The sequence below is a fragment of the Heloderma suspectum genome, chromosome W (assembly GCF_057233095.1).
Source record: "Heloderma suspectum isolate Gila_16-S chromosome W, 16-S_ref, whole genome shotgun sequence".
Classification (NCBI taxonomy): Eukaryota; Metazoa; Chordata; class Lepidosauria; order Squamata; family Helodermatidae; genus Heloderma; species Heloderma suspectum.
This window is the reverse complement of record NC_139475.1, coordinates 66,392,233-66,418,354: the sequence shown is the minus strand read 5'-3', so window position 1 is coordinate 66,418,354 and position 26,122 is coordinate 66,392,233. Positions and strand designations below refer to the sequence as shown.

The window sequence follows — 26,122 nt, the reverse complement described above, 5'->3', positions numbered from 1 at the left end:
GAATGAACAGGTGCATGTGTGCGTCTGTGCGTGAGACAAAGAACTGGGGTGTGTGTGCAGGCATGTGACAACGAATATGGGGTGTACAACAATAAACGGGTGCGCGTGTGAGTGCATGCCAATGAATGGCTGTGCTTGGGTTGTGTACGTGTAACAATGAATGGGAGTCCAATTTGGTATCAGGCAGGTTCTGCTGTTTCTCAGTGCGCCTCCCAACTATAATTCAGAAACATCTGGGAAACCCCACTTCAGAGGAACAGAAGTTCAACACACAGTCCTTCATTATACTTACCTTTCGCTTCTCACACGGTCTGAGTTTTACAAGATCTTCATCAGTCAAAGCACCAACTGATTTGAGAGCAGATTCCACCAGCTGATGTGGACTCTCCAAGGACACCAACGTGGAACCTTCTTTCTGTGACAAACGGGAAATGTCCAGCACCTTCTCTCCAGCAGCTCTGAAATGCAAGTTTCCTTTGAAAGCGGAACAGTCTGTGATCCCTGACTCTTGGAAAGAAATATATAAGCTGGCTGGCTGAGGTGGTGGGCCCACCACCGGCAGGGTTGCCACTGAAAGGGGCATGCCCTTTTGGGTCACTCCTTTGGGGAGTGACGAGGGCGAGGGCACCACCCCCTTCTTGAGCAACTGTGTGTGTACGCGCGTGCGCACACACGCACGCATGTTTTGGGTGAGTGAGCTATCCCAGGGTGAGAGCGTGGGATAGCTGGGGAGGCTGACGTCCAACCATTCCTTAGGTGAGAGCTGAGGGGTGGGGGCAATTGGCTAGGGTGTGAGGCTAGCCATAGCCTGGATGACAGCCTTATGCAACTGTACTAGTGTGGAGTGCTTGAGTGGGGAGGTGGAGTAGACCTATTTTAATATTAGGTTGATGCTACAGCTTTTTACTGGCCTGGTTTGTTGTCTGGCTGTACTGGCCTTTTGTTATTACTTTTATATTATTTTATAGTTGTATATGTGCTCAGGTGAATCCCAGGGGAGGGGGGAGGAACAGGGGGGCCCTATTGGAGTAATCTTGGGCAGAGGGAGGTATGGCGTTGGGGGTTGGATGTGTCAGGTAAGGGAAAGGCAGGGCAGATATCTGAAATCTGTCGCATCTGTTGGTCCTTCCCCCATACCTCAAAATCTAGGTTGCTCTATCAGCCCACCCTCTGATATGTTGGTGCTGCTTTTGGATGCCAGGTCAGTCCATAATAAAACAATCACTATCCATGACTTGATTGTGGATGAAGGGGCTGACCTGGTGTGCATTACTGAGACCTGGGTGGGTGAGCTGGGCAAGATGGATCTGTCTCAGCTTTGTCCACCTGGGTACTCAGTGCAGCACCAACCTAGATTGGAGGGCCGGGGGGGAGGAGTTGCCATCATCCATAAGGATTCCATCTCCCCCACGAGGAAAACCATCCATCCTAGCATCAGTTTTGAGGGTCTGTACCTTGTGTTGGGCCAAAGAGACAGAACAGGTATGCCGCTGGTGTACTGCCCACCCCGCTGCCCAGCGGTGTCCCTGCCTGAGCTGGCTGAGATGGTCTCGGAGGTGGTGCTGGAGAACCCTAGGACAGTGATTCTGGGGGACTTGGACGTCCACGCCAAGGCTATCCTGACAGGGCCTGCTCGGGACTTCACAGCAACCATGACAACCATGGGGTTGTCTCAGTACATCCCTGGCCCAACACATGTGGCAAGACATACCCTGGACCTGGCTTTTGCTGTTGGGTGGATGAGGGATGATCTGGTTTTGTGTGTGTGTGTGTGGGGGGGAGCTTCAACAACCCCACTGTAGTAAAAATGTAACCTAAAAGCCATTGTATGTGTCTTAAGCAGCACGTAGTATTGTAAGAGCTGCGCATGCCTGGAATGAGCAGACAGTAACCCTAAGATAAGGTTGCCAAGCAAACTGCTAGCAACCAATCAAAGTGACACGCTGGCTAAGGAATGCAAGCTGAAGTGATAAAACTGTAGCGCGGAGGTTGCCCAGGGTCGACTCTGCTTTTGAGCGTGAGCTCCTTTGTCGAACTGTTTGCAAACAATAAAATCGAGTTGGACCCAGCCTGAAGTTGACTCTCCTCTTTGGGGCAAATTGGACTCGCCTCCAGGGGGCGAAACTAGCATTTTGTGCAACAATCTGGCGAGCAGTCAGGAGTCCCTTGGACCACCCTGGGGTCAAACGACAGAACCGGCAAAGGTGCCTGTGGGGCGCGCCGGACCGCCTTTGAGTTCTGCCACGGCACCAGAGAACGGGGGTCGGGACACCCAGGAGGTTAAAGGCGTGGACTCCATTGATTGAGTCAACCAGGCTGAACGGGTCTGAAGAGACGGCACTAGGGTGCTGGGCGGAGTAAGTACTTGATTTCCCTTCTGTCTTTCTGTTTGAGTTGCCTTCGGAGCGTCTTGAGGTTTCTCAGACTCTGTGTAAACGTCTGAGGTTTGTCAGACCCCGTGTAAGTGTCGGAGGTTTGTCAGGCTCCGTGTATGGTTTCAAATAGAGGTAGGCACAATGGAGGCGGGTAGCTCCCGTTTAGAAAGCTCTGCCACTCCCTTGGGATGCATGCTAAAGAACTTTAGCGAAGTCAAGCGCCTGAGGTTTGTCAGACTCCGTGTACTAAGATGTCGAAAGGCAAGCTGGTTACACTCTGTCAATTGGACTGGCCAGCATTTGGAATTAGTTGGCCAGACATAGGATCCTTTGGTGTAAATCTTGTAAATGCTGTATATAAAAATGTGGTGAATAATGGGCAATGGGATCAATTCGCCTATATTGATAGTTGGTTAAATTGGTGCGGAAAGAATCCCCCTTAGTTACAGAAGTGTAAATGTGTAAATGTGTTACTGGCAAAGGACCACAGGGGCAAGAGACCCCGGGTGGTGTCTGAATCAAGTAGTAAGAGATAAATTTGCCTCAGAGAAGGTGAGGTTATCAGCATTTGGATGAGTGCAGACCAAAATCCACTGAAGGCGAGAAAAGGTTGAATATAAAGTTCAATATTGTAACGTCATGATGGTACGCTCCGAGGTGAAGCCCAAAGCCCCTGTTCTCCCTGATTCAAGCCCCACGGAAGGAGCTTGAAGGCTGGGAGACCCTGCCCAAGGTGCCCTGAGCCCCCCCCGGTCTGATTCGGTCTGTTAGGTTGGGAGGAGAGGTTGTTGGGGGAGGGAGGGGGCCCTCCAGAGACAGTTTGTCTGCCACCGTATCCACGTTTGTTAGAAGAAGCAAAAGCTGTTGAAAAACGTTGCAACTTCTGAAGAAAGAGATTTGTTTGACGACTTAAAGACTGTGGCAAAATCAAGAAACAAAAACAGAGCAAGTTCTTAAAATATCAGGGTCTGTGTGAGCTTCTCTCTGTCAGCCTGCTCAGAGCAGAGCCAAGGGGGACTTGCCTAACCCCCCTTCGCCGCGGCTGGTTTAGCCTTAGCAAGCAGAGAGGCTGGAAGGTGTCTGTGAGGACCTGACAAAAGAGTGAGATTTGCAAAAAAAAAAACAAGAAAAGCATCACAGCTGGAAAGCTGAGCAGCACTGCTCTGTTCTTACCTGTGGAGGAATCTAGAAGAGGTGTAAGGTTACACCTTCCCCATTCGAACTGATGAAGAGACACAGAGCTTTTGTTAAGAACATCCCTTCTTTATGGCCCAAAGCCTTCTTTGTTAGAGGCACTCTGCACATGGACTGGAACTTTAGACAGTTAAAGACTTGCCATAAAAAGTACTGTGAGGCTTGTCATAGCCTTAAACTCCCGTTGTTGTAGATTGTGTGTTTGTTTGTGATCAGCTCAGTGTACAGTTTGATTTGTGATTTCAACACTCAGATAAAAAGCTGCATTTGACTGAAAGAACTGGGTACATTTAGCCTTGAGAAGAGAAGACTGAGAGGAGATCTGATAGCACTCTTCAAGTACTTAAAAGGTTGTCCCAGAGAGGAAGGCCAGGATCTCTTCTCGAGCATCCCAGAGTGCAGGACACGGAATAATAGGCTCAAGTGACAGGAAGCTGGATTCCAGCTGAACATCAAGAGAAACGTCCTAACTGTTAGAGCAATATGACAATGGAACCCATTACCTAGAGAGGTGGTGGGCTCTCCCACACTGGAGACGAGGCTGGACAGCCATCTGTCAGGGATGCTCTGATTTGGATTCCTGCAGTGAGCAGGGGGTTGGACTCGATGGCCTTGTAAGCCCCTTCCAACCCTATTATCCTATGATTTCCAAAGCTTTGATTTCATTTACCCTAATGAAGCATACAGATACAAATTTCTAGAGATTCATAGACTACAAAGGAAACAGCCTTCAAAAAGTTCAAAGAGAAACTACGAAAGTTAGTTTCCCTTTAAAAAGGGGGGCAGCAAATTCTCTTAAGAGGTGAGAGAGAGAGAGTCCCCCACTCTCCCGTGATACTTCTAAGCCCAGCTGTGTTTCTGAAGCCTAAGAAAGTTACTGCCCCATGTGTTCCAGCTCTTTCTCAAAATCTGAACTGTTCTGACGTTCCATTTGCTCAGAGGCAAACCTGACACTCTGCCAAAACTCATGCAGTGTGGAGTTGCCGATGCAAAAATGGTGGCTTGGAACTCTTTCCACATATGAGAACGCCCTTCCCTTGATTTTGATGGGCCCTGACCATGCAGTCAGAGGAGCAGTATAATGGTTAGATCTGCTCCACCATGCCCTACTATACAAAACAAATGTTTTCCAGTCATGGTGTTAGATTTTAATGATATGAAAAAGGTATAAAAGAAGGCAGAAGAAAGTAGCAGACAAAAAGGCTTAAAAAAAGAAAGAAAGCTTATCCCAAATGTGTGTCGTTGAAATTAGTAAGAAGATCTAAGCAAGCGAGTCTCTGTCGAAGCAATGGCAAACAACCTAACTTGCAGAGAAAACAAAGAGTTAAAACTGGTGCATGGCACAGAGAATTTGAAACATGATTTGCAGAACAGGCAAGCCAAAAGATAAGTGTGCCTGTTACAAGAGGGAGGCTATAGTAGCCATAAAAAGGGGTGAAGCCCCCATATAAAGCTTTAACAAAAATATTACCCACTAGAAGTGGACAATTAAAATAAAAAAGGCTTTTCTTAAATTGAAGCAAGCCTTAATATCACCGCCTGCTTTAGCCTTATCAGACCCCAGATCATGAAGTTTTTAGAGCTATGGTGCACATGAGAGCACATAAAAAAGTGCCATTCCTGGAAAAAGGAAAAGGCAATGCTGGCAGCCACCATGGGCGGAGATATAAACAGCAGCTTGAGAGCACAGAAGCGACCAGAGGGGGGGGGGGGGGCAGAAAAGGAAAGGGCCAACCGGGGCTCAATAAATGTGCGTATTGCCGAGAGAAGAGACATTGGAAGAAAGATTGTCCAGAGCTGAAAGAAAAGAGAAAAGAGACTCACCCTGAAGGCTGCCAAATGCTGGCAGGGTCCTCCAGTGGGGGGGAGTCTAGCTGAAGGGCCACCACCCTACGAACAAACGCTCGGGAGAATCCCAAGGTAAAAGTAAGGGTTGGTGGCGAGGACTGTAAAGCCCTAGTAGATACTGGAGCCACATTTTCTATGATCCCTGTGAAGCCCCCCGGCAAGAGAAAGTGGAAAGCATGTAACTATAGAAGAAATTAAAGGGAAAAAAAAAAAAACTAAATTGCCCCTGTGTAAGCCCCTCCTCACGAAGACTGGAAATAACATACTGGAACATGCCTTTGTAGTTTCATCCGCATACCTGGTTGCCCTCTTGGGGCGGGACTTGTTAACAATACTGCAAGCTAAAATCTTCTTCCGTGATAATCAGATTGTAGTACAGCTGCCAGCAATGCAGGGCTCAAATTATCGAATGGCCCTTCAAGCAATCAAGATTGTGTCAGCGGCCAAAGGGACTGAGATTTTAGAGAATGTTAATCCATGTGTGTGGGCAGACAGAACCCCTGCCCGAGCAAATGCATGACACCAGTTAAAATCTTCTTTAAAAAGGAAGAGCCCTGTGTGCGTGAGGCAGTATCCTCTGAAGAAAGCCACCTGTGCAGGCTTGAAGCTGCTCATTGAGAAGTTCAAAAATTATGGTTAGTTAATAAAGGGATCATCCCCCTTTAACACCCCGATTTTGAGTGCGCCCGAGGCAGATAGCACCTCCTTCAGGTTAGACCAAGACCTGAGAACAGTGGCTGACTGCCCTTTGTGCCTCAAAAATGATTCAAAGATGTTTGAGCCCCCAGCTCAAATGAGAAGTCGCCCATGCGCTTACTATCCTTTTCAGAGATTTCAAATTGACTTTTCAGAGTTGCCCCAGACTCATGGCTATCGGTACCTGCTAGTAATGATAAAACCAATTGACTGCACCGCTCAGACAGGAGCCAAGATCCTGTTAAAAAGTAATCCCTAAGCTCTTGTTACCTAAAGAGAGTGAATCAAATCAGGGGCCCCATTTTGTTGGACAAGTGACGCAAGTAGTGGCCCAGGCATAACAAACTAACTAGAAGCTACACCCCCCTTGGAAACCTCAATCTACAAGTCAAGTTGAGAAGATGAACCGCACCTTAAAGACAATGCTCATTAAAATTTGTTTAAAGATTAAGTTGAAAGGCCACAGGCCTTGCCAATCACCTTGACTCGAGTATGGTGCGCCCCCAAGAGAAGTATTAAATTGACACCTTTTAAATGTTCCATAAGTGCCCACCTCGGATATTACCTATGGCTGATAGCTTAAATGTAAATTTAAAAGTAAAAGTTTTAAGATTCAAGGTTATGTTACTGCTTTGCAGTCTGTTTTGTTTTCACAGGTTTGCGACACCGCACCAATCCTGGCCTTTAGATGCTCCAGTGCATAATCTCAATCCCAGCGATTGGGTGCTAATCCAGTCCTAGAAAGATGAACCACCTACCAAGAAGCAGAAGGGTCTGTTTCAGATCCTACTTACCACTCCCATTGCTATGAAAGTCGCCAAAGAAAAGAAGTGGATCCATCACACTGAATAAAGGCATCACCTACACCAGAGAGGGTCACACCGGAAGCTGACCCACCTGAAGGTCACCGTTGGAATAATGAACCCCTGAAAGGACTCAAGTAGCTCTACAGAAAGAGGGTGCTCTCGTTTCAAGGGTTCCTGATGAACGGAACAAAACTGAGTTCCAAAAGTTCAAAAAAAAAGTGTTTTTGTTGTCAGCATTCTAGTAGCTAGAACAAGGGCGTCCCAGGCCTCACTTGCTGTTTAGAGAAAACCATCAATGCCACAGCGATAATAGTTTGCGCCTTTAAGTGCATAGTCCACCGCGGGACCAAAGAGAGTATAAATTTGAGAAAAGCCTTTTGAGGGGGGAATTGTAGTAAAAATGTAACCTAAAAGCCATTGTATGTGCCTTAAGCAGCACGTAGTATTGTAAGAGCTGCGCATGCCTGGAATGAGCAGACAGTAACCCTAAGATAAGGTTGCCAAGCAAACTGCTAGCAACCAATCAAAGTGACACGCTGGCTAAGGAATGCAAGCTGAAGTGATAAAACTGTAGCGCGGAGGTTGCCCAGGGTCGACTCTGCTTTTGAGCGTGAGCTCCTTTGTCGAACTGTTTGCAAACAATAAAATTGAGTTGGACCCAGCCTGAAGTTGACTCTCCTCTTTGGGGCAAATTGGACTAGCCTCCAGGGGGCGAAACTAGCATTTTGTGCAACACCATTGTCATGGCCATCATGGTGATGGCCTTGTAGGCCCCTTCCAACCCTACTATTCTATGATGGTCAGATCATTTCCTTGTGAAGTTTGGTTTGGCGGTAGCAGATCCTCCCTGCAGGGGTGGGGGAACCGATCCAGATGGTCCGCCCCCAAAGACTTATGGAATCTGATGGATTCCTGAATGCTCTGGGGGATTTTCCTGCTGATAGGGCTGGAGATTCGGTCGAGGCCTTGGTCTCACTATGGAATGGCGAGATGGGAAGGGCCATCGATACCATCGCTCCCAAGCGCCCACTCCGGTGCTGTGGAGCCCGAAATTCACCTTCGTTTACAGAAGATCTACAGGCAATGAAACAGGCCGGACGACAGCTAGAGTGCAGGTGGTGCAGGTCTCAGAGCGAGTACGACCGGCGATTAGCAAAGACTCTTGGTTGTGCCTTTTATGCGGCCGTGAGGATGGCAAAAAAATCTTATTTCACGTCTGTTATTTCATCCTCAAATTGTCGCCCAGCAGAGTGGTAAAGAGCCTCTTGGGATCTGGCTCAGGCTCAGAGAAACTGGGACTGGAACCCTCAGTGATCTGCTGTGATAAGTTTGCTAGGCACTTCGAGGAGAAAGTCGCTCGTATTCGCTCAGAACTTGACGCCACAGTTATTGCAGAGTCTGGCAGGGTGTCCAGTGTTCCGTCCGGTTGTGTTTCCTGGGATCAGTTTCAGTTGTTGCAGCCTGATGATGTGGACAAGATGCTTGAATCAGCCCGTCCCACCACACGTAAGCTTGACCCTTGCCCATCTTGGCTAATCCGATCTAGCAGGGGTGGATTGGCTGCGTGGGTCCAGGGGGTGGCAAATGCTTCGCTCTGTCAGGGGGTGGTGCCTGCTGCCTTGAAGGAGGCTATAGTGCGCCCTCCCTGGACCCAGAGGTGCGTGAGAACTATTGCCCCATTGCCAATATCCCCTTTTTGGGCTTCAGATGTTCTTGGAGGAAACGGATTATCTGGACCCATTTCAGTCTGGTTTCAGGCCAGGGTACGGCACTGAAACGGCCTTGGCTGCTCTGACTGACGACCTACTCGGGGTGAAAGACAGGGGGAGTGCTACCCTGATCTTCCTGGATCTCTCAGCGGCTTTTGACACCGTTGATCGTGGTGTCGTACCGGATCGGCTCGGCGGGATGGGAGTTGGGGGCACTGTGCTACAGTGGTTCTGCTTCTACCTGCGGGCCGATTCCAGAGAGTGGTACTGGGGGATTCCTGTTCTACCCCATGGCTATTTAGCTGTGGGGTGCCACAGGGTTCTATTCTATCCCCCATGCTGTTCAACATCCATATGAAGACGTTGGGAGAGGTCATTAGGAGTCTGGGGGCGGGGTGTCACCAGTACACTGGTGACGCTCAGCTCTATTTCTCCTTGTCGTTGGAGTCAGCTGGGGCGGTGAAGGTGCTCTGGACCAGTGCCTGGAGGCTGTAATGGGCTGGATGAGAGCCAATAAACTGAAGCGAAATCCTGACAAGGCGGAAGCTCTGTGGACTGGTGGTCCCCGAGTCCGGGAATTGGGTAAGCGACCTGTCCTGGACGGGGTTGCACTCCCCCTGAAGGAGCAGGTGCGTAGCTTGGGAGTACTCCTAGATCCATCCCTGTCACTGGAGCCCCAGGTGGACTCCGTGGCCCGGAGTACTGGGCGCCAGCTTCGGCTGATCCGCCAGCGACGGCCTTTCCTGCACAGGGATAACCTGGCCACAGTAGTACATGCGCTGGTAACTTCCCGATTAGACTACTGCAACGCGCTTTACATGGGGCTGCCCTTGAAGACGACTCGGAAGTTGCAGCTAGTGCAAAATGCTGCAGCTAGTCTGCTGACCGGAACACCCCATAAAAACCATATAACACCGGTTTTAAAGGAATTGCACTGGCTGCCAATACGCTTCGGGTCGGAATTCAAGGTTTTGGTAATGACATTTAAAGCCCTAAGCAGCTTGGGGCCTCAATATTTGAGGGAGCACCTCTCCCTATATATGCCTGCCCGAGAACTGAGATCTGTTGGAGGGGCCCTCCTCTGTGTCCCACCAGGATGAGACATACACTATGGTGGAATGTGGAAGAGGGCCTTCTCTGCTGTGGCACCTTGGTTGTGGAATGCCCTCCCCTTGGAGGCCCGATTGGCGCAGACATTGGTCTCGTTTCGGCGCCAAGTAAAAACATGGCTTTTTACCAAAGCCTTTGAGGGCTAAATGCATTACCTAGCACATTGTTTTAACTGTTTTAGATTTTAACTGGTTTTAGCTTGTTTAATGGTTTAATATGTTTTTAGCTGTTTAAATTATTTATTGTTTTATTCTGCTTAAATTGATTTTATCTGCACGCCACCCTGAGATCTTAATGATATAGGGCAGGATATAAATGTTTTAAAGAAATATATATATATATATATATATATATATATATATATATATATAATTAATACCGTGGATGTGACTGCTGATTGGTTGTTGTACTTGCCTAAGAGACGAAGGTACTCACTGGACTTCTCCAAGGAAATGTACCCAGTTCTCACATGGGTGAAGAGTTTAACATGGAAGGTGTTCTTCACCACTGCTTTCCCTTCCCACTGCTTTCAGAAGTCTAGATTGGCAATGTTCTTGTAGTCCTCTCCCAAATGGGCTCTAGCGACCTGGCAGATGGCCCCATAAATGCACTTGCCGAATGCCTCAAAGAGCATGCACCTGTCTCCAAGGTCCGGCGGCTTCGTGGCCATGTATTCCTTGACGTCGTGTGGGTAACGGCACAAGGAGAAATGCGGACATCCAGCTGCCGATTCCTTCAACAGGAGAAAAATAATGATTTAAAAGATGATAGTGACAGCACCTGTGCATTTTAAAGGTAGCCCTTCATATCCTGTGTTATGAATGTATTAATCAGTCATGCCTGGTTCTCCTCTTGGCTTTTCCTGCCTCTAGGATAGATTTCTCTTTCTTAATGGTACATCTGAATGTCCTAGATTGGTTGCTGGAATGGGGGCATAAGTGTGAATTTATGGATAAAATATGGGTTGTCTTAATATCACCTTGCTTATCGATACCCTGCTGATGAATTCTGTATTATCAAGTGAGCTGGAGCTTTCTTAAATACTGAACTGAAAACTTATTGATTGGTTTATTGTCATTTTTATTGTCAGATAATTATTGGTATTGTTCATGCCTTGCTAGTGTCTTTGTCAGGGTTGGATTGGAGCCCATAGAGCCCCAAAGCAGTTCTGATTCTGAGGAAGAGATAGAAACTGTGGGAGAGGAACCCACTCGCTCTTCAGAGGGGCAGCTGGAGGGAGAGTCCCTCCCTGCTCACATTCCTGAGAGTGACAGTGACCCTGGCAGGGAGAGGGAGGTACAACTGGAGCTTCTGGACGTGAGGCGCCAGCACAGGGACAAGTAAGAGGTTGCGGGCGCTGAGAGGAGGCGCTCAGCCCGCTTGGCACGACGACAACAGCTCTGCCCCAATGCCCCATGGGAAAGGGGTGGACTCTCTCCTCCTAGCCCTTAAGTTCAGAGGCTTCCCGCCCTTTCCCTCCAAACAGAGACCAACTGACTCCCTAAGGCTAGAAACCCCTGGTAGGCTGCTCCCTCTTAAGTTTTCCTCTTAGGCTAAGGCAATTAGCGTCTGTAAACGTCATTAGGCTGAATGGAAATAAAGCCTTGAAAAAGAGCCCTTTTGTCTGCGTGTTGATTCTAGGCTACTTGAGGATTTCAGAAGGCAGCAAGGGTGCTCCTGACAGCTTGATCTCCGTTCCTTTTCTTTCCTCTGGCTGCTTTCAGAGACAGCACCATGGAGCAGATTTTACTACTCTGACGCAGGAGAACCAGATGCTGCGTGAGCTAGTCACCCAATTGACGACTGCCGTTCAAGCCTTGTAGGTTGCTGCTCAGCCCGTTCCGCCCCCCCATTCCCCCCCCCCCCCGATGCAAGTGCCCGGTGGCCTTGCCGGACAAGTTTTCGGGTGAGAAGGGACGTTTTTGCATTTTCTGTGCCCAGTCAGAGCTGTACATGCACCTCCGGCCTGAGGATTTCCTAACGGATCAGGTTCGTGTGGGGTTTATCATTAAACTGCTTTCCGGCGCGGCAGCTAATTGGGCTTCAGCTCTTCTCCTTGCTAATGTCCCCCTGCTAGGAGACTATCCAGGCTTCATGACAGCTATGGTGGGATTTTTTGGTGATCCCCTTTGCACGGAGACAGCGACTCGGGAGATTCACTGCCTCAAGCAGGGCAAGGACTGAGTTTTATTTATTTTATTATTTTATTATTTATTTATTTCATTTCTATACTGCCCAATAGCCAAAGCTCTCTGGGCGGTTCACAAAAATTAAAATCAAACAACACACAATAAAACTATTTAAAATATATAGAACATTAAAGCCACAATATAACAATACAACCACAATAAAACCTAGCAGCAGTGCAGGAGTTTAAAATACAGATTTAAAACAGCAAAGATAAAAGTTCAGAAAGCTAAAATGCTAAAATGCCTGGGAAAATACAAAGGTCTTCACCTGGCGCCGAAAGGAATACAATGTAGGCGCCAGGCGAACCTCACTAGGGAGCTCATTCCAGAGCCGGGGTGCCACAACAGAAAAAGCCCTCCTCCTAGTAGCCACCCGCCTCACTTCCTTTGGCAGGGGCTCACGGAGAAGGGCTGCTGCTGATGATCTTAAGGTCCAGGCAGGCACATATGGGAGGAGGCAATCCTTCAGGTAACCTGGCCCCAAGCCGTTAAGGGCTTTGAACATTAACACCAGCACTTTGAATCGGGCCCAGAAATGGACTGGCAGCCAGTGCAGCGGGAAAAGTACTAGCGTAATATGAGCTCGCAGGCCAGTCCCTGTTAACAATCTTGCTGCCCTATTTTGGACCAGCTGAAGTTTCCGGACCATTTTCAAAGGCAGCCCCACGTATAACGCATTGCAGTAATCCAGACGAGAAGTTATCAGAGCATGGATAACTGTAGCTAGGCTATCTCTGTCCAGAGAAGGGCGTAGTTGGTATACCAGCCTAAGCTGATAAAAAGTGCTCCGTGCCACTGAATTCACCTGTGCCTCAAGTGACAGTTCTGGGTCCGAGAGCACCCCCAAACTACGAACCTGATCTTTTAGGGGGAGTGCAACGCCCCTCCAAAAGAGGTTGAATATCACCTAGCTGGGCAGACAAACCACCCACTAACAGTACCTCCGTCTTGTCTGGATTGAGTTTCAGTTTATTAGCCCTCATCCAGTCCATTACCATGCCCAGGCACTGATTCAGAACAGCCACTGCCTCACCTGGATTTGATGAGAAAGAGAGGTAGAGCTGGGTGTCATCTGCATATTGATGGCACCTCAGCCCACACCTCCGGATAACCTCCCCCAGCGGTTTCATGTAGATGTTAAACAGCATGGGGGATAAAATAGAGCCCTGTGGAACCCCATGGCACAATTGCCATGGCACAGAGCAATAATCCCCCAGCACCACCTTCTGGAGTTGGCCATCCAAGTAGGAGCGGAACCACTGTAGTGCAGTGCTTCCAACTCCCAACCCAGACAACCTATCCAGAAGGATACCATGATCGATGGTATCGAAAGCCGCTGAGAGGTCCAGGAGAATCAACAGGGTCGCACTCCCCCTGTCCCTCTCCCGGCAGAGGTCATCCCACAGGGCGACCAAGGCAGTTTCCGTTCCGAAACCAGGCCTGAAGCCCGATTGAAATGAATCTAGATAATCCATTTCATTGAAGAGTTCCTGGAGCTGTCCTACAACCACCCGCTCAAGCACCTTGCCCAGGAAGGGGATGTTGGCCACTGGCCTATAATTGTTAACATCCTCTGGGTCCAGGTTAGGCTTTTTCAGGAGTGGTCTAATTACTGCCTGTTTTAAAGCGGCAGGCACCACTCCCTCTCTCAAGGAGGAATTTACAACCTCCTGGACCCAGCCGGACAACCCCTCCTTGTTTGATTTAATAAGCCATGAAGGTGAAAGGGTCAAGCACACAAGCTATGAGTTTCCAGCTATGCGACTGCTTTTCGCTTGCTGATGCAGGATTTGCAGTGGAATGATGCCACTCTGCTGGCCCAATTTTTGGATGGTTTGAACGACGAGATCTTGAATGAGTTGGTGCGGGCTCCCCGCCTGCCTACTCTGGAGCTGCTCATCCAATCCTGTCTGCAGATCGACAGTCGCCTGGAGGGGTGCCGGCAGACCAGGTGGAGCTCCAGTGGCCGGGACTTCCTTCCTCCCATTCCCCCACGGCCGCTGCCCCCTCCACCACCCCCGCCCCTGCGGCAGGGGCAGAGGAGACACCGATGCAACTGGGAGCAACCCGAGCTACGCTATCACCAGAGGAGCTGGAAAGGCAGCGCGCTGACCATCGTCCCAAGGTTTTCCCCTCTTCACTTGGTCCATCCTCAGCGCCCACGGCCCATGAGTTTTTAGAGGAGCTGCTAGGGATGTCAGAGAATTCCGCGACGGATCTCGGTGAGGCCGAATGCCAGTGCATTTGGCCCCCTGAAACCCATTGCGGAACGAAGCCCCCATCGCCCCCACCCCATGAAAGGCGTGCGAAACAGAGCACTTACCTGCTCCCGTTCGTGCTGCTTTGCGAATGGCAGCCGTCCTGCGGCCGCCATTCGCTTCCTCCTCTTCAAGCCGTGATAGGCTAAGTAAATACTTACGTAGCCTATCACGGCTAATGCAGGGACGCCATATGTGTCCCTGCGGAGGCCGTGATAAGCTACGTATTTATGTAGCCTATCACGGCGGGGGGGGGAAACCCCAGCATACGCAAATGGCAGCAGCTGCCATTTGCGTACGCTGGTGTTTTCCCCCTGCCGTGATAGGCTATGTAAATATTTACGTAGCCTATTACGGCTCACTGCAGGGACACAAATGACGGCAACTATGACAGCTGCCATTTGTGTCCCTGCAGGGCTGCTCAGTGGCCGGATGTTTGGCTGCGGGCAGCCAGAGCCGGCCGGCAGCTCCGCGGCTTGGCCGCGGAGCGCAGCCGGCCGGCCAGGATTCCGGGGGGGAGGCATGGAGCGCCTCCCCCCCCAGCGAGGATTCCGGGGGGAGGGACGGAGCGCCTCCCCCCACCTGTGGAGCTCGGTGGAGCCAGGTAAGCAGGGTTTCGTACACCCCTAGGAGCTGCGCTCAGTGCACCACCTTTTACGGGACTGCATTGAACAAGCGAAAGCAGTGTACAAAGAAACTGCGGACCAGCGTCACCAGCCCAGCCCAGCCCGCCCCTGCAGCCGGGGGACTGGGTGTGGTTGTCCACCCGATACCTCCCCTCTCACTCTCCCACAAAGAAGCTTGCGGCCCATCGCATGGGTCCTTTCCAGATTACGGCCCAAATTAACCCTGTTGCTTTTCGTCTGGCTCTTTCCCCCTCCATGAAGGTGCATCCTGTTTTTCATCACTCCTTACTTACCCCCCTGGTCTCTGACAACCCCTATCACTCAGTCTGCTCCCCCCCACCTCCAGTGCTGGTGGGAGGGGGAGGAGGGGTTTGAAGTCACTGAGATCCTCCACTCACACCTTTCCTGTGGGCGCCTACAATATTTGGTGGACTGGAAGGGCTATGGGCTGCACGAACGTTCCTGGGAAGCCGCTGAGCAGGTGCATGCCCCTTCGCTGCTGTGACACTTCCACCAACAATGCCCCCACAAAGCTAGGGCTCTGGGGGGGCACGAGGGGGGACCTCATGGGAGCAGGGATGATGTCAGGGTTGGATTGGAGCCCATAGAGCCCCAAAGCAGTTCTGATTCTGAGGAAGAGATAGAAACCGTGAGAGAGGAACCTGCTCGATCTTCAGAGGGGCAGCTGGAGGGAGAGTCCCTCCCTGCTCACATTCCTGAGAGTGACAGTGACCCTGGCAGGGAGAGGGAGGTACAACTGGAGCTTCTGGACGCTAGGCGCTGGCACAGGGACAAGTAAGAGGTTGCGGGCGCTGAGAGGAGGTGCTCAGCCCGCTTGGCACGATGACAACAGTTGCGCCCACGATGCCCCATGGGAAAGGGGTGGACTCTCTCCTCCTAGCCCTTAAGTTCAGAGGCTTCCCGCCCTTTCCCTCCAAACAGAGACCAACTGACTCCCTAAGGCTAGAAACCCCTGGTAGGCTGCTCCCTCTTAAGTTTTCCTCTTAGGCTCATGCAATTAGCATCTGTAAGCGTCATTAGGTTGAATGGAAATAAAGCCTTGGAAAAGAGCCCTTTTGTCTGCGTGTTGATTCTGGGCTACTTGAGGATTTCAGAAGGCAGCAAGGGTGCTCCTGACAACTGTATCCCTGGCACACATCTGTACTCCATTGCCTTTTCTCCCCAGTCTTTTTCAAGCTTCCATAGCTTGGCAGGGGGTTCACTCAGGTCTCCACTGACATCTTCCTCCAAACCATCCTCGTTGACGTCTCTGTTATTCCTCAGTTCTCTTTTCCTGTCAAGATAGGTGTTGAGAGGTACTTCAAGGGGAGAAGGATTGCTTGTTAAGCTTTGTGGACATATCACATCATTTACAAGTAACGCTTACCAAAGGTGGCATGTGTGTGTTAAGCTTATGGAGGGTTACATTTTTTGAACTGTATTCATCTGTTTACACATGCATGCACACACACACACACACACACACACACACAGTTTTCATCTTGGATCTGGTACAGAGCTTTTTATGGGGGAGACATTGATCTCTGTGTGTGTGAAACAGGTTAAGAGGTGGTGAGGGAAAGGCTTTAGGCCAGAGGAGGTTGGCAGGTGCCTGAAGTGGGTGGAGAAGTCCTCTGGCAGTTGTTACAAGGGTAGTTGACAAGAAAGGAGGGGGCTTGAAATGGGAAAGCCTTGGTAGCTATGGGCAGGTGAGTGTGGGAGAGAGAATGGCTGGGTCCACACAACATGACAACGCACACTCAACCTTGAGTATGGGTTAAAAACATAAGAAGAGCTGTGCTGGATCAGACGAAGGGTCCATCTAGTCCAGCATTCAGTTCACAGTGGCCAACCAGATGCCCACAGGAAACCCAGAAGCAGGACATGAGTGCAACAATTCTCCTCCCACCCATGTTCCTCAGCAACTGGTGTACATAACTGCTTCTGAAGCTGGAGGTAGCATAGAGCCATCAGGACAAGTAGCTATTGGTAGTTTTATCCTCCATGAATTTGTCCAGTCCCCTTTTAAAGCTATCCAAAGTGGTGGGTTGAGTGAGGATTGTTGTTGAACTGTGGGTTATTGTGTTGCGTGAACCCAGCTGCACTAACAAACCATGGTTTGTTAACCGTGAACAACCCAGAGTTCACAACCCAGCAACAAAGCATGGGTTCTCTTCCTGGGTTATTGGTGGTTAACATACGATGGTTTCTTGGTGTGGCTGGGTTCACATAACACAAAAAGCCATGGTTCAACCACAACCCATACTCAACTTTGAGTATGGGTTGTTGTGTTATGTGAACCCATCCACAGCAAAAGGACCTGTTAAGGGGATGGGAGGCAGGACAACATGGTGAGGACTTGTGGTGTTGATATTAGTATGTATGCAGATGATTGTGTGATCTGGGCTCATAGTAGGTCTCCGCAAGTTGCTGTTTCTAGACTAAACTTGGCAGTTAGTGAAGTAGAAGGATGGGGAAATTCCTGGGGATTTTGGTTTTCCTTTAGTAAAACTGTTGGGATGGTCTTTTCCCACCGGGTGGTTGCCTCTCCAGTCATCTTGAAGTTATATGATACTCACATTCAAGCAGTGCCTACATTTTAAGTTTCTAGGAGTAATTTTTGACCGGAAGTTAACTTGGAAAGCACACATAGACTTGACACTTAAAAAGTGCAGTCTTCGGATAAATATGCTGAAAACAGTATCTGGAAGTACCTGGGGAGGAGATAAGAAAACGTTATGGATGTTTTGAGCCTATATTCAACCATTATTGGATTGTGGTTGCCGGGCTTATGGCTCTGCCTCTCCCAGTTCATTACATTAATTAGATAAGGTACAATCAAGGGAATTAAGAATGATCAATGGGGCTTTTATTACTACTCCTTGTACTGTTCTACAAGGAGCTAGTAGAGAATGGCCAAATGACCTTCATCGTGAATTCCTGGATCTAATGTTCTGGGATAAGTTACGTATTCCACAAGAGGGCCCTTTGTGTAACCTTTTTGTTGACTGCTGGGAGTTTGGAGATCCAAAGAAATTTAAAAACAAAAGCCCATATGTAGGTCGAGTCTTTAATCTGTTAAGTAAATATCAAGAGATTAACAGTTTTAGTCCAAGAATGGGGAACTGTAGTCCTATGGCCTCCCCCTATGGTTGATGTAGGTATTACTGAGATGGGAATTCACCAAATTGGCACTCTGGGTGCTAAAACAATGTCCTTGGAATATATTCATGCTTGGTGGAGCTTGTGCTGTATGATCTATATGGATGGCTCTAGGGATCCTATGAATGGTTGTGCTAGTGTGACACTTTTTATACCTAGTTTTGGGATACATAAAGGACATCGCCTTTCCAACTGGATCTCAATTATGTCAGCCGAATTGGTGGCAATTGTTTTGGCACTAGAATGGATTATGGAGGTTCATCCAACCCATGCCCTTGTTTTGTCCGATTCCCTTTCTAGGTTGGTAGCCATTCAGTCTGGTGGTGTAGATTGCAAGAACAACCTCGTAAATGAAATACGGGCCTTAGGCTCAGAATTGCATGTAATGGGCATATGGGCTGGCCTTTGTTGGAAACCAGCTCATGTTGGCATCACAGGGAATGAAATGGAGGATTGTGCAGCAAAGCAGGCTTTAAATAGAACCTCTATTGATGTTTAAGTATCTCTATGTCATAGTGAAATTAAGAGCTGCCTGCTATGGAAGTGTATTCAAAGATGGCAAAAGAAAGGAGAATAAAACCGCCAACATCATACTACCCCTATACACTACTCGCTTGTAGTGTTGTTGAGCCATGTATCCCCCACGTTGTAACTGTGCATTTGGTTTCTTTTTCCTAGGTGCAGAACTTGGCATTTATCCCTGTTAAATGTAATTCTGTTGTTTTCTGCCCAGCACTCCAGTCTATCCAGATCACTTTGAATTTTGTTTCTGTCTTCCAAAGTATTAGCTATCCCGCCCCATTTTGTGTCATCTGCAAATGTGATCAGCATTCCCTGCACCTCCTCCTCCAAGTCATTCATAAAAATGTGGAAGAGCACTGGGCCCAGGAGTGAGCCCTGTGGTACCCCACTCGTTACTCTCCCCAGTTTGAGAAGGTCCCATTGATAAGCACTCCTTGAGTCCGATTCTGTAGCCAACTCTGGATCCACCGGATCGTTGTTTCATCTAGCCCACTTGCAGCTAGTTTGCTCATCAGGATATCATGGGGCACTTTGTCGAAAACTTTGCTGAAGTCGAGGTATATGATGTCTACAGCATTCCCACAGTCCACAAGGGAGGTTACTTGATCAAAAAATGAGATCAGATTCGTCTGGCAGGACTTGTTTTTGACAAATCCACAGGCCTTAGCCATGAAGCCTGAGGGAAGACAGGATCGCGCTTTTAAAGGACTTGAAAGGCTGTCACAGAGAGGAAGGCCAGCATCTCTTCTTGATCATCCCAGAGTGCAGGACACGGAAGAATGCGCTCAAGCTGCAGGAAGCCGGATTCCGGCTGAACATCAGGAAAAACGTCCTGACTGTTAGAGCAATACGACAATGGAACCCATGACCTAGGGAGGTGGTGGGCTCCCCCACACTGGAGGCGTTCAAGACGAGGCTGGACAGCCATCTGTCAGGGATGCTCTGACTTGGATTCCTGCATTGAGCAGGGGGTTGGACTCGATGGCCTTGTAGGCCCCTTCCAACCCTACTATTCTATGATCCCTCCCCCCACCGCAATGGAGGCTGCTGAGGTGGGCCACATCAGAATCCAGTGAGTATTGGGGGAGAGGGGGCTTTGTCCCCTACAGACTCTGTTGTTGTTGTTCAGTCGTTCAGTCGTGTCCGACTCTTCGTGACCCCATGGACCATAGCATGCCAGGCTTCCCTGTCTTCCGCTCTCTCCTGGAGAATGCTCAAGTCCATATTCATTGCTTCGGTGATGCTATCCAGCCATCTCATCCTCTGCCATCCCCTTCTCCTTTTGCCTTGAATCTTTCCCAACATCAGGGTCTTTTCCAGAGTTTTCGCATTTGGTGGCCAAAATATTTGAGCTTCAGCTTCAGTATCTGTCCACCAATGAGCACTCAGGGTTGATTTCCTTTAAGATTGACTGATTTGACCTCCTTGCAGTCCAGGGGACTCATAAGAGTCTTCTCCAGCACCACAGTTCGAAAGCATCAATTCTTCGGTGCTCAGCCTTCCTTATAGTCCAGCTCTCACAGCCATACGTTGCTACTGGGAAAACCATAGCTTTGATTATAGTAACCATTGTCGGCAAGGTGATGTCTCTGCTTCTTACCATGCTGTCTAGGTTTGCCATAGCTTTCCTCCCAAGGAGCAAGCGTCTTTTAATTTCATGGCTACAGTCACCGTCTGCGGTGATCTTGGAGCCCAAGAAAAGAAAATCTGTCACTGCTTCCATTTCTTCCCCTTCCATATGCCAGGAAGTGATGGGGCCAGATGCCATGATCTTCGTTTTTTTAATGGCGAGTTTCAGACCAGCTTTTGCACTCTCCACTTTCACCCTCAACAAGAGGCTCTTTAGATCTTCTTCGCTTTCTGCCATTAGGGTGGTATCGTCTGTGTATCTGAGGTTGCTGATAATTCTCCCGGCAATCTTAATTCCGACCTGTGATTCATCCAACCCGGCGTTTCTCATGATGTACTCTGCTTATAAGTTAAATAAGCAGGGCAACAATATGCAGCCTTGTCGTACTCCTTTCCCAATTTGGAACCAATTGGTTGTTCCATGTCCAGTTCTTACTGCTGCTTCTTGGCCCTCGTACAGGTTTCTCAGGAGGCAGGTAAGGTGGTCTGGTACTCCCATCACTTTAAGAATTTGCCACAGTTTGTTGTGATCCACACAAGCAAAGGATTTAGCGTAGTCAATGAAGCAGAAATAGACATTTTTCTGGAATTCTCTTGCTTTCTCCATGATGCAGTGAATGTTGGCGATTTGATCTCTAGTTCCTCTGCCTCTTCGAAACCCAGCTTGTACTTCTGGTAGTTCTCGGTTCACATCCTGCTGAAAGCCTAGCTTGTAGGTTTTTGAGCATAACCTTGCTGGCATGTGAAATTAGCGCAATTGTACAGTAGTTTGAACACTCTTTGGCATTTCCCTTCTTTGGAATTGGAATGTAAACTGACCTTTTCCAGTCTTGTGGCCACTGTTGAGTGTTCCAAATTTGTTGGCATATTGAGTGCAGCACTTTAACAGCATCATCTTTTAGGATTTTAAATAACTCAGCTGGAAGACTGTCATCTCCGCTAGCTTTGTTGTTAGTAATGCTTCCTAAGGCCCACTTGACTTCACTCTCGAGGATGTCCGGCTCAAGTTCAGTGACCGCACTATCATGGCTATCAGGGACATTCAGATCTTTCCTGGATAGTTCTGTGTATTCTTTCCACCTCTTCTTAATCTCATCTGCTTCTGTTAGGTCCCTGCCTTCTTTGTCCTTTATCATGCCTGTCTTTGCACAAAACGTTCCCTTGAGAGCTCCGATTTTCTTGAAGAGATCTCTAGTCTTTCCCATTCTGTTGTTTTCCTCGATTTCTTTGCATTGTTCATTGAAGAAGGCCTTCTTGTCTCACCTTGCTGTTCTCTGGAAATCTGCATTCAGTTGGATAGATCTTCCCCTTTCTCCCTTGCTTTTCGCTTCCCTTCTTTCCTCAGCTACTTGTAAAGCCTCATCAGACAGCCACTTGGCTTTCTTGCATTTCTTTTTCTTGGGGAAGGATTGAGTTGCTGCCTCCTGAACAATGTTACAGACCTCCGTCCATAGTTCCTCTGGCACTCTGTCTATCAGGTCTAATCCCTTAAATCTATTCCTCACCTCCACTGTATATCCATAAGGGATATGATTTAGGTCATACCTGAATGGTTTAGTGGTTTTCCCTACGTTCTTCAATTTAAGCCGAAATATTGCAACAAGAAGCTCGTGATCTGGGCCACAGTCAGCTCCAGGTCTTGTTATTACTGACTGTATAGAACTTCTCCACCTCTGGCTGCAAAGGACATAATCAATCTGATTTCGATATTGACCATCTGGTGATGTCCATGTGTAGAGTCGCCTCTTGTGCTGTTGGAAAAGAGTGCTTGCTATGATCAGCGTGTTCTCTTGGCAAAACTCTATTAGCCTTTGTCCTGCTTCATTTTGTACACCAAGGCCATGCTTGCCTGTTATCTTGGTTATTTCTTGACTTCCTACTTTAGCATTCCAATCCCCTATGATGAAGAGGACATCTTGTTTTGGTGTTAGTTCTAGAAGGTGTTGTAGGTCTTCATAGAACCGATCAACCTCAGCTTCTTCGGCCTCAGTGGTTGGGGCATAGACTTGAATTACTGTGATGCTGAATGGTTTGCCTTGGATTCGGACTGAGATCATTCTGTCGTTTTTGAGATTGTACCCCAGTACTGCTTTTCCCACCCTTTTGTTGACTATGAGTGCTACTCCATTTCTTCTAGGGGATTCTTGCCCACAGTAGTAGATACGATGGTCACCTGAATTAAATTCGCCCATGCCTGTCCATTTTAGTACGCTGATTCCCAAGATGTCAATGTTCAATCTTGCCATCTCATATTTGACCACCTCCAGCTTACCTTGATTCATTGACCTGACATTCCAGGTTCCTAAACAATATTGTTCTTTACAGCATCGGACTTTCTTTTCACCACCAGACACATCCACAGCTGAGTGTCCTTTCGGGTTTGGCCCAGCCGCTTCACTCTTTCTGGCGCTACTTGGAAATTCCCTCTGCTCTTCCCCAGTAGGATATTGGACACCTTCCGACCTGAGGGGCTCATCTCCCGGCCTCAACTCTTTTAGCCTTGGGATACGTTCCATGGGGTTTTCTTGGCAAGAATACTGGAGTGGGTTGCCATTTCCTTCTCCAGTGGACCACATTTTGTCAGGACTCTCCGCCATGACCTGTCCGTCTTGGGTGGCCCTGCACAGCATAGCTTATGGCTTCACTGAGTTACGTAAGCCCCTTTGCCACAACAAGGCAGTGATCCATGAAGAGGCCTATGGACTCTACCCCCCCAATAACCCCTCCCTCAAGTCTTGCCCACCAACCCCTCATTTTAAAAGCCTCCCCTATTTCATGCACCCTTCACCCCTCCTTTTTTTTGTTGGTACGTATTTCCCCTGTTTTCAAACACTGTGGTCTGGTTCACTGACCAGTTTCTCTTTTTGCATGCGCTTTCCTTAACACCTTGGACCCCTTTCCCCTTTCTGGAGCCCTTTCCTGATCGATCTTATCTTACTCCCTTAGCATCTGAAGGATTGTCTCAGTCAAAGTTCAGATCCCGTCAATCCCTGGCAGCTCTCTAGCAGCAGCGATCTATCCTCCCCCAAGAGCTCCTGAGAGATTTTAAATAGGTCTCTCACCTCTTTTTTTGGCTCCTGGAGTGTTGATGGGAGACTGCTCACCTCTGCCAGAGCTCACCACGAATGTATTGGGATCTTGGATGAGCACCCAAATTGTAGTAGAAATAAATCCACTTGTCTGTTTCAGAGTACAATTTGTTCAGAGACTTTTAGTGGCCAAAGAAAATCACAACTCAACCGCTGTTGGGGAGGAAACCAATGCGACCACAATGGTCAGGCTGTGGTGGTACAGAACCTCCTCCCCTTCCATTTTCAAGTGGCATATTATATAGGTTTGCAATTAACATATGGATCATTGATTTATTGATTAACGGAATCACCAGCAAATGATAGCTAGGAGTCAGCAGTTATAGAAGGGTCAAGCGATAATTATAGAAATTACTGATCAGCACCAGACTGTTCTTTCCTGCTGGCCTGTCATCAGACTCTTGAGTCGCTAACCACAATTTGTACTTACTTCTTCTAAAAATATTATTAGCATCCAGCATTTCTTCGTTATAAGCATATTTCTCATCCCTTATTATTTTCCTTTGCAAGCTGTTGATTTCAATAATGAGGCCTTTATAGAATCATAGAATCATAGAATAGTAGGGTTGGAAGGGGCCTACAAGGCCATCGAGTCCAACCCCCTGCTCAATGCAGGAATCCAAGTCAGAGCATCCCTGACAAATAGCTGTCCAGCCTCGTCTTAAAGGCCTCCAGTGTGGGAGAGCCCACCACCTCCCCAGGTAATTGGTTCCATTGCCGTATTGCTCTGACACTCAGGAAGTTTTTCCTGATGTTCAGCCGGAATCTGGCTTCCTGTCACTTGAGCCCATTCTTCCGTGTCCTGCACTCTGGGATGATCAAGAAGAGATCCTGGCCTTCTTCTCTGTGACAACCTTTCAAGTACTTGAAGAGTGCTATCATATCTCCCCTCAGTCTTCTCTTCTCAAGGCTAAACATGCCCAGTTCTTTCAGTCTCTCTTCATAGGGCTTTGTTTCCAGTCCCCTGATCATCTTTGTTGCCCTCCTTTGAACCCTCTCCAGCTTGTCTGCATCCTTCTTAAAGTGTGGTGCCCAGAACTGGACACAGTACTCCAGATGAGGCCTAACCAGTGCTGAGTAGAGGGGAACTAGTACTTCCCGGGATTTGGAAGCGATGCTTCTATTAATGCAGCCCAAAATAGCATTTCCCTTTTTTTGCAGCCACTTCACATTGTTGGCTCATATTCAGCTTGTGATCGACGACAATTCCAAGATCCTTCTCGCTCGTAGTGTGGTTGAGCCACGTATCCCCCATCTTGTAACTGTGCATTTGGTTTCTTTTTCCTAGGTGCAGAACTTGGCATTTGTCCCTATTAAATGCCATTCTGTTGTTTTCTGCCCAGCACTCCAGTCTATCCAGATCACTTTGAATTTTGTTTCTGTCTTCCAAAGTATTAGCTATCCCTCCCAATTTTGTGTCATCTGCAAATTTGATCAGCATTCCCTGCACCTCCTCCTCCAAGTCATTAATAAAAATGTTGAAGAGCACTGGGCCCAGGACTGAGCCCTGCGGTACCCCACTCGTTACCTCTCCCCAGCTTGAGAAGGTCCCATTGATAAGCACTCTTTGAGTCCGATTCTGTAGCCAACTGTGGATCCACATGATCGTTGTTTCATCTAGCCCACTTCGAGCTAGTTTGCTCATCAGGATATCATGGGGCACTTTGTCGAAAGCTTTGCTGAAGTCGAGGTATATGATGTCTACAGCATTCCCACGGTCTACAAGGGAGGTGACTTGATCAAAAAATGAGATCAGATTCGTCTGGCAGGACTTGTTTTTGACAAATCCATGTTGGCTTCGAGTAATCACGGCATTGATGTCAAGGTGCTTCCAGATGGATTGCTTTATGATCTGCTCCAGAATTTTCCCAGGGATTGATGTCAGACTGACTGGTCTGTAGTTCCCAGGTTCCTCCTTTTTACCCTTTTTGAAGATAGGGACAACGTTAGCCCTCCTCCAGTCATCTGGCACTTCCCCCGTCCTCCATGATTTCTCAAAGAGAATAGACAGCGGTTCTGAGAGTTCTTCTGCCAGTTCCTTTATTACTCTAGGATGCAGTTCATCTGGCCCTGGAGATTTGAACTCATTCAAAGTAATGAGGTGTTCCTTGACCATATGCCTGTCGATCTCAAGCTGCAATCCTGCCCCTTCAGCCTGTACTTCGCCTTTGCCAGGGGGGTCATAGACCCTCTTTTGGGAGAAGACTGAGCCAAAGTAGGAATTGAGCACCTCTGCCTTTTCTTTGTCATCTGTTATCATTTTGCCATCCTTATTTAATAGCCTTTAAAGCCTGAATCAAAAACACTGAAGCTTGAACCCCCAGTTTCTCATCTCTTGCCCTTTTTTTCTTCTTCTACAGGGAGGGGGCTTTGTCCCCTACAGACTCTACCCCCCATAACCCCTCCCTCAATTCTTGCCCACCCACTGCCCATTTCAAAAGCCTCCCCTATTTCAGGCACCCTTCTCCCCTCCTATAGCAACTGCTGTCATGGTCCCAGGTGTCCTGCTGCCACCAGAGTCATCCTCAGAGGAGGAGCCAGAACCGTCAGAGCCAGTTGGCCCCTCGGGAGACCCTGGCACTAGCCAGGACAGTCCAGGATCCTCAGAGGTGATGCCCTTGAATCTGCCTCCTAGAAAGGTGGAGAGTTCGGCTTCTCAGGCAGAGGAAGATGCCGAGCTGCCCCCGAGAGCATCGGCGCCTTAAGGTCCATGGCAGGATGGTTGCCAGGTGAAGGAGTGCTTGCTCACTGCAGAGGACTACTCATGAGTTGGGCCCTCCTCATGCGGAGGACACCTGACAAGCCTCTAACAGGAAGCAGCTGAACACCTGGTGGGGGTCTAGTAGGTTTAGCTATATCAGCTCTCACTGGTAACTTGAGAGTGGCTGGAAACAGCACCTCTGCTACTT

General features: G+C 48.5%; 1 protein-coding gene across 1 annotated transcript in view; it reads right to left on the bottom strand.

Moving 5' to 3' along the window:
• The window catches only part of LOC146334125 (tRNA-dihydrouridine(47) synthase [NAD(P)(+)]-like), a 31,856-nt gene that overhangs the window by 2,127 nt on the left and 3,607 nt on the right, over positions 1-26,122 (bottom strand). The window contains exons 4-5 of the mRNA XM_084824932.1: positions 10,377-10,471; positions 293-458 (exon numbers count right to left, since the gene is read on the bottom strand). Of these exons, the coding sequence (XP_084681058.1) occupies positions 293-458; positions 10,377-10,471 (261 nt within the window). The remainder of the gene's footprint in view (positions 1-292; positions 459-10,376; positions 10,472-26,122) is intronic.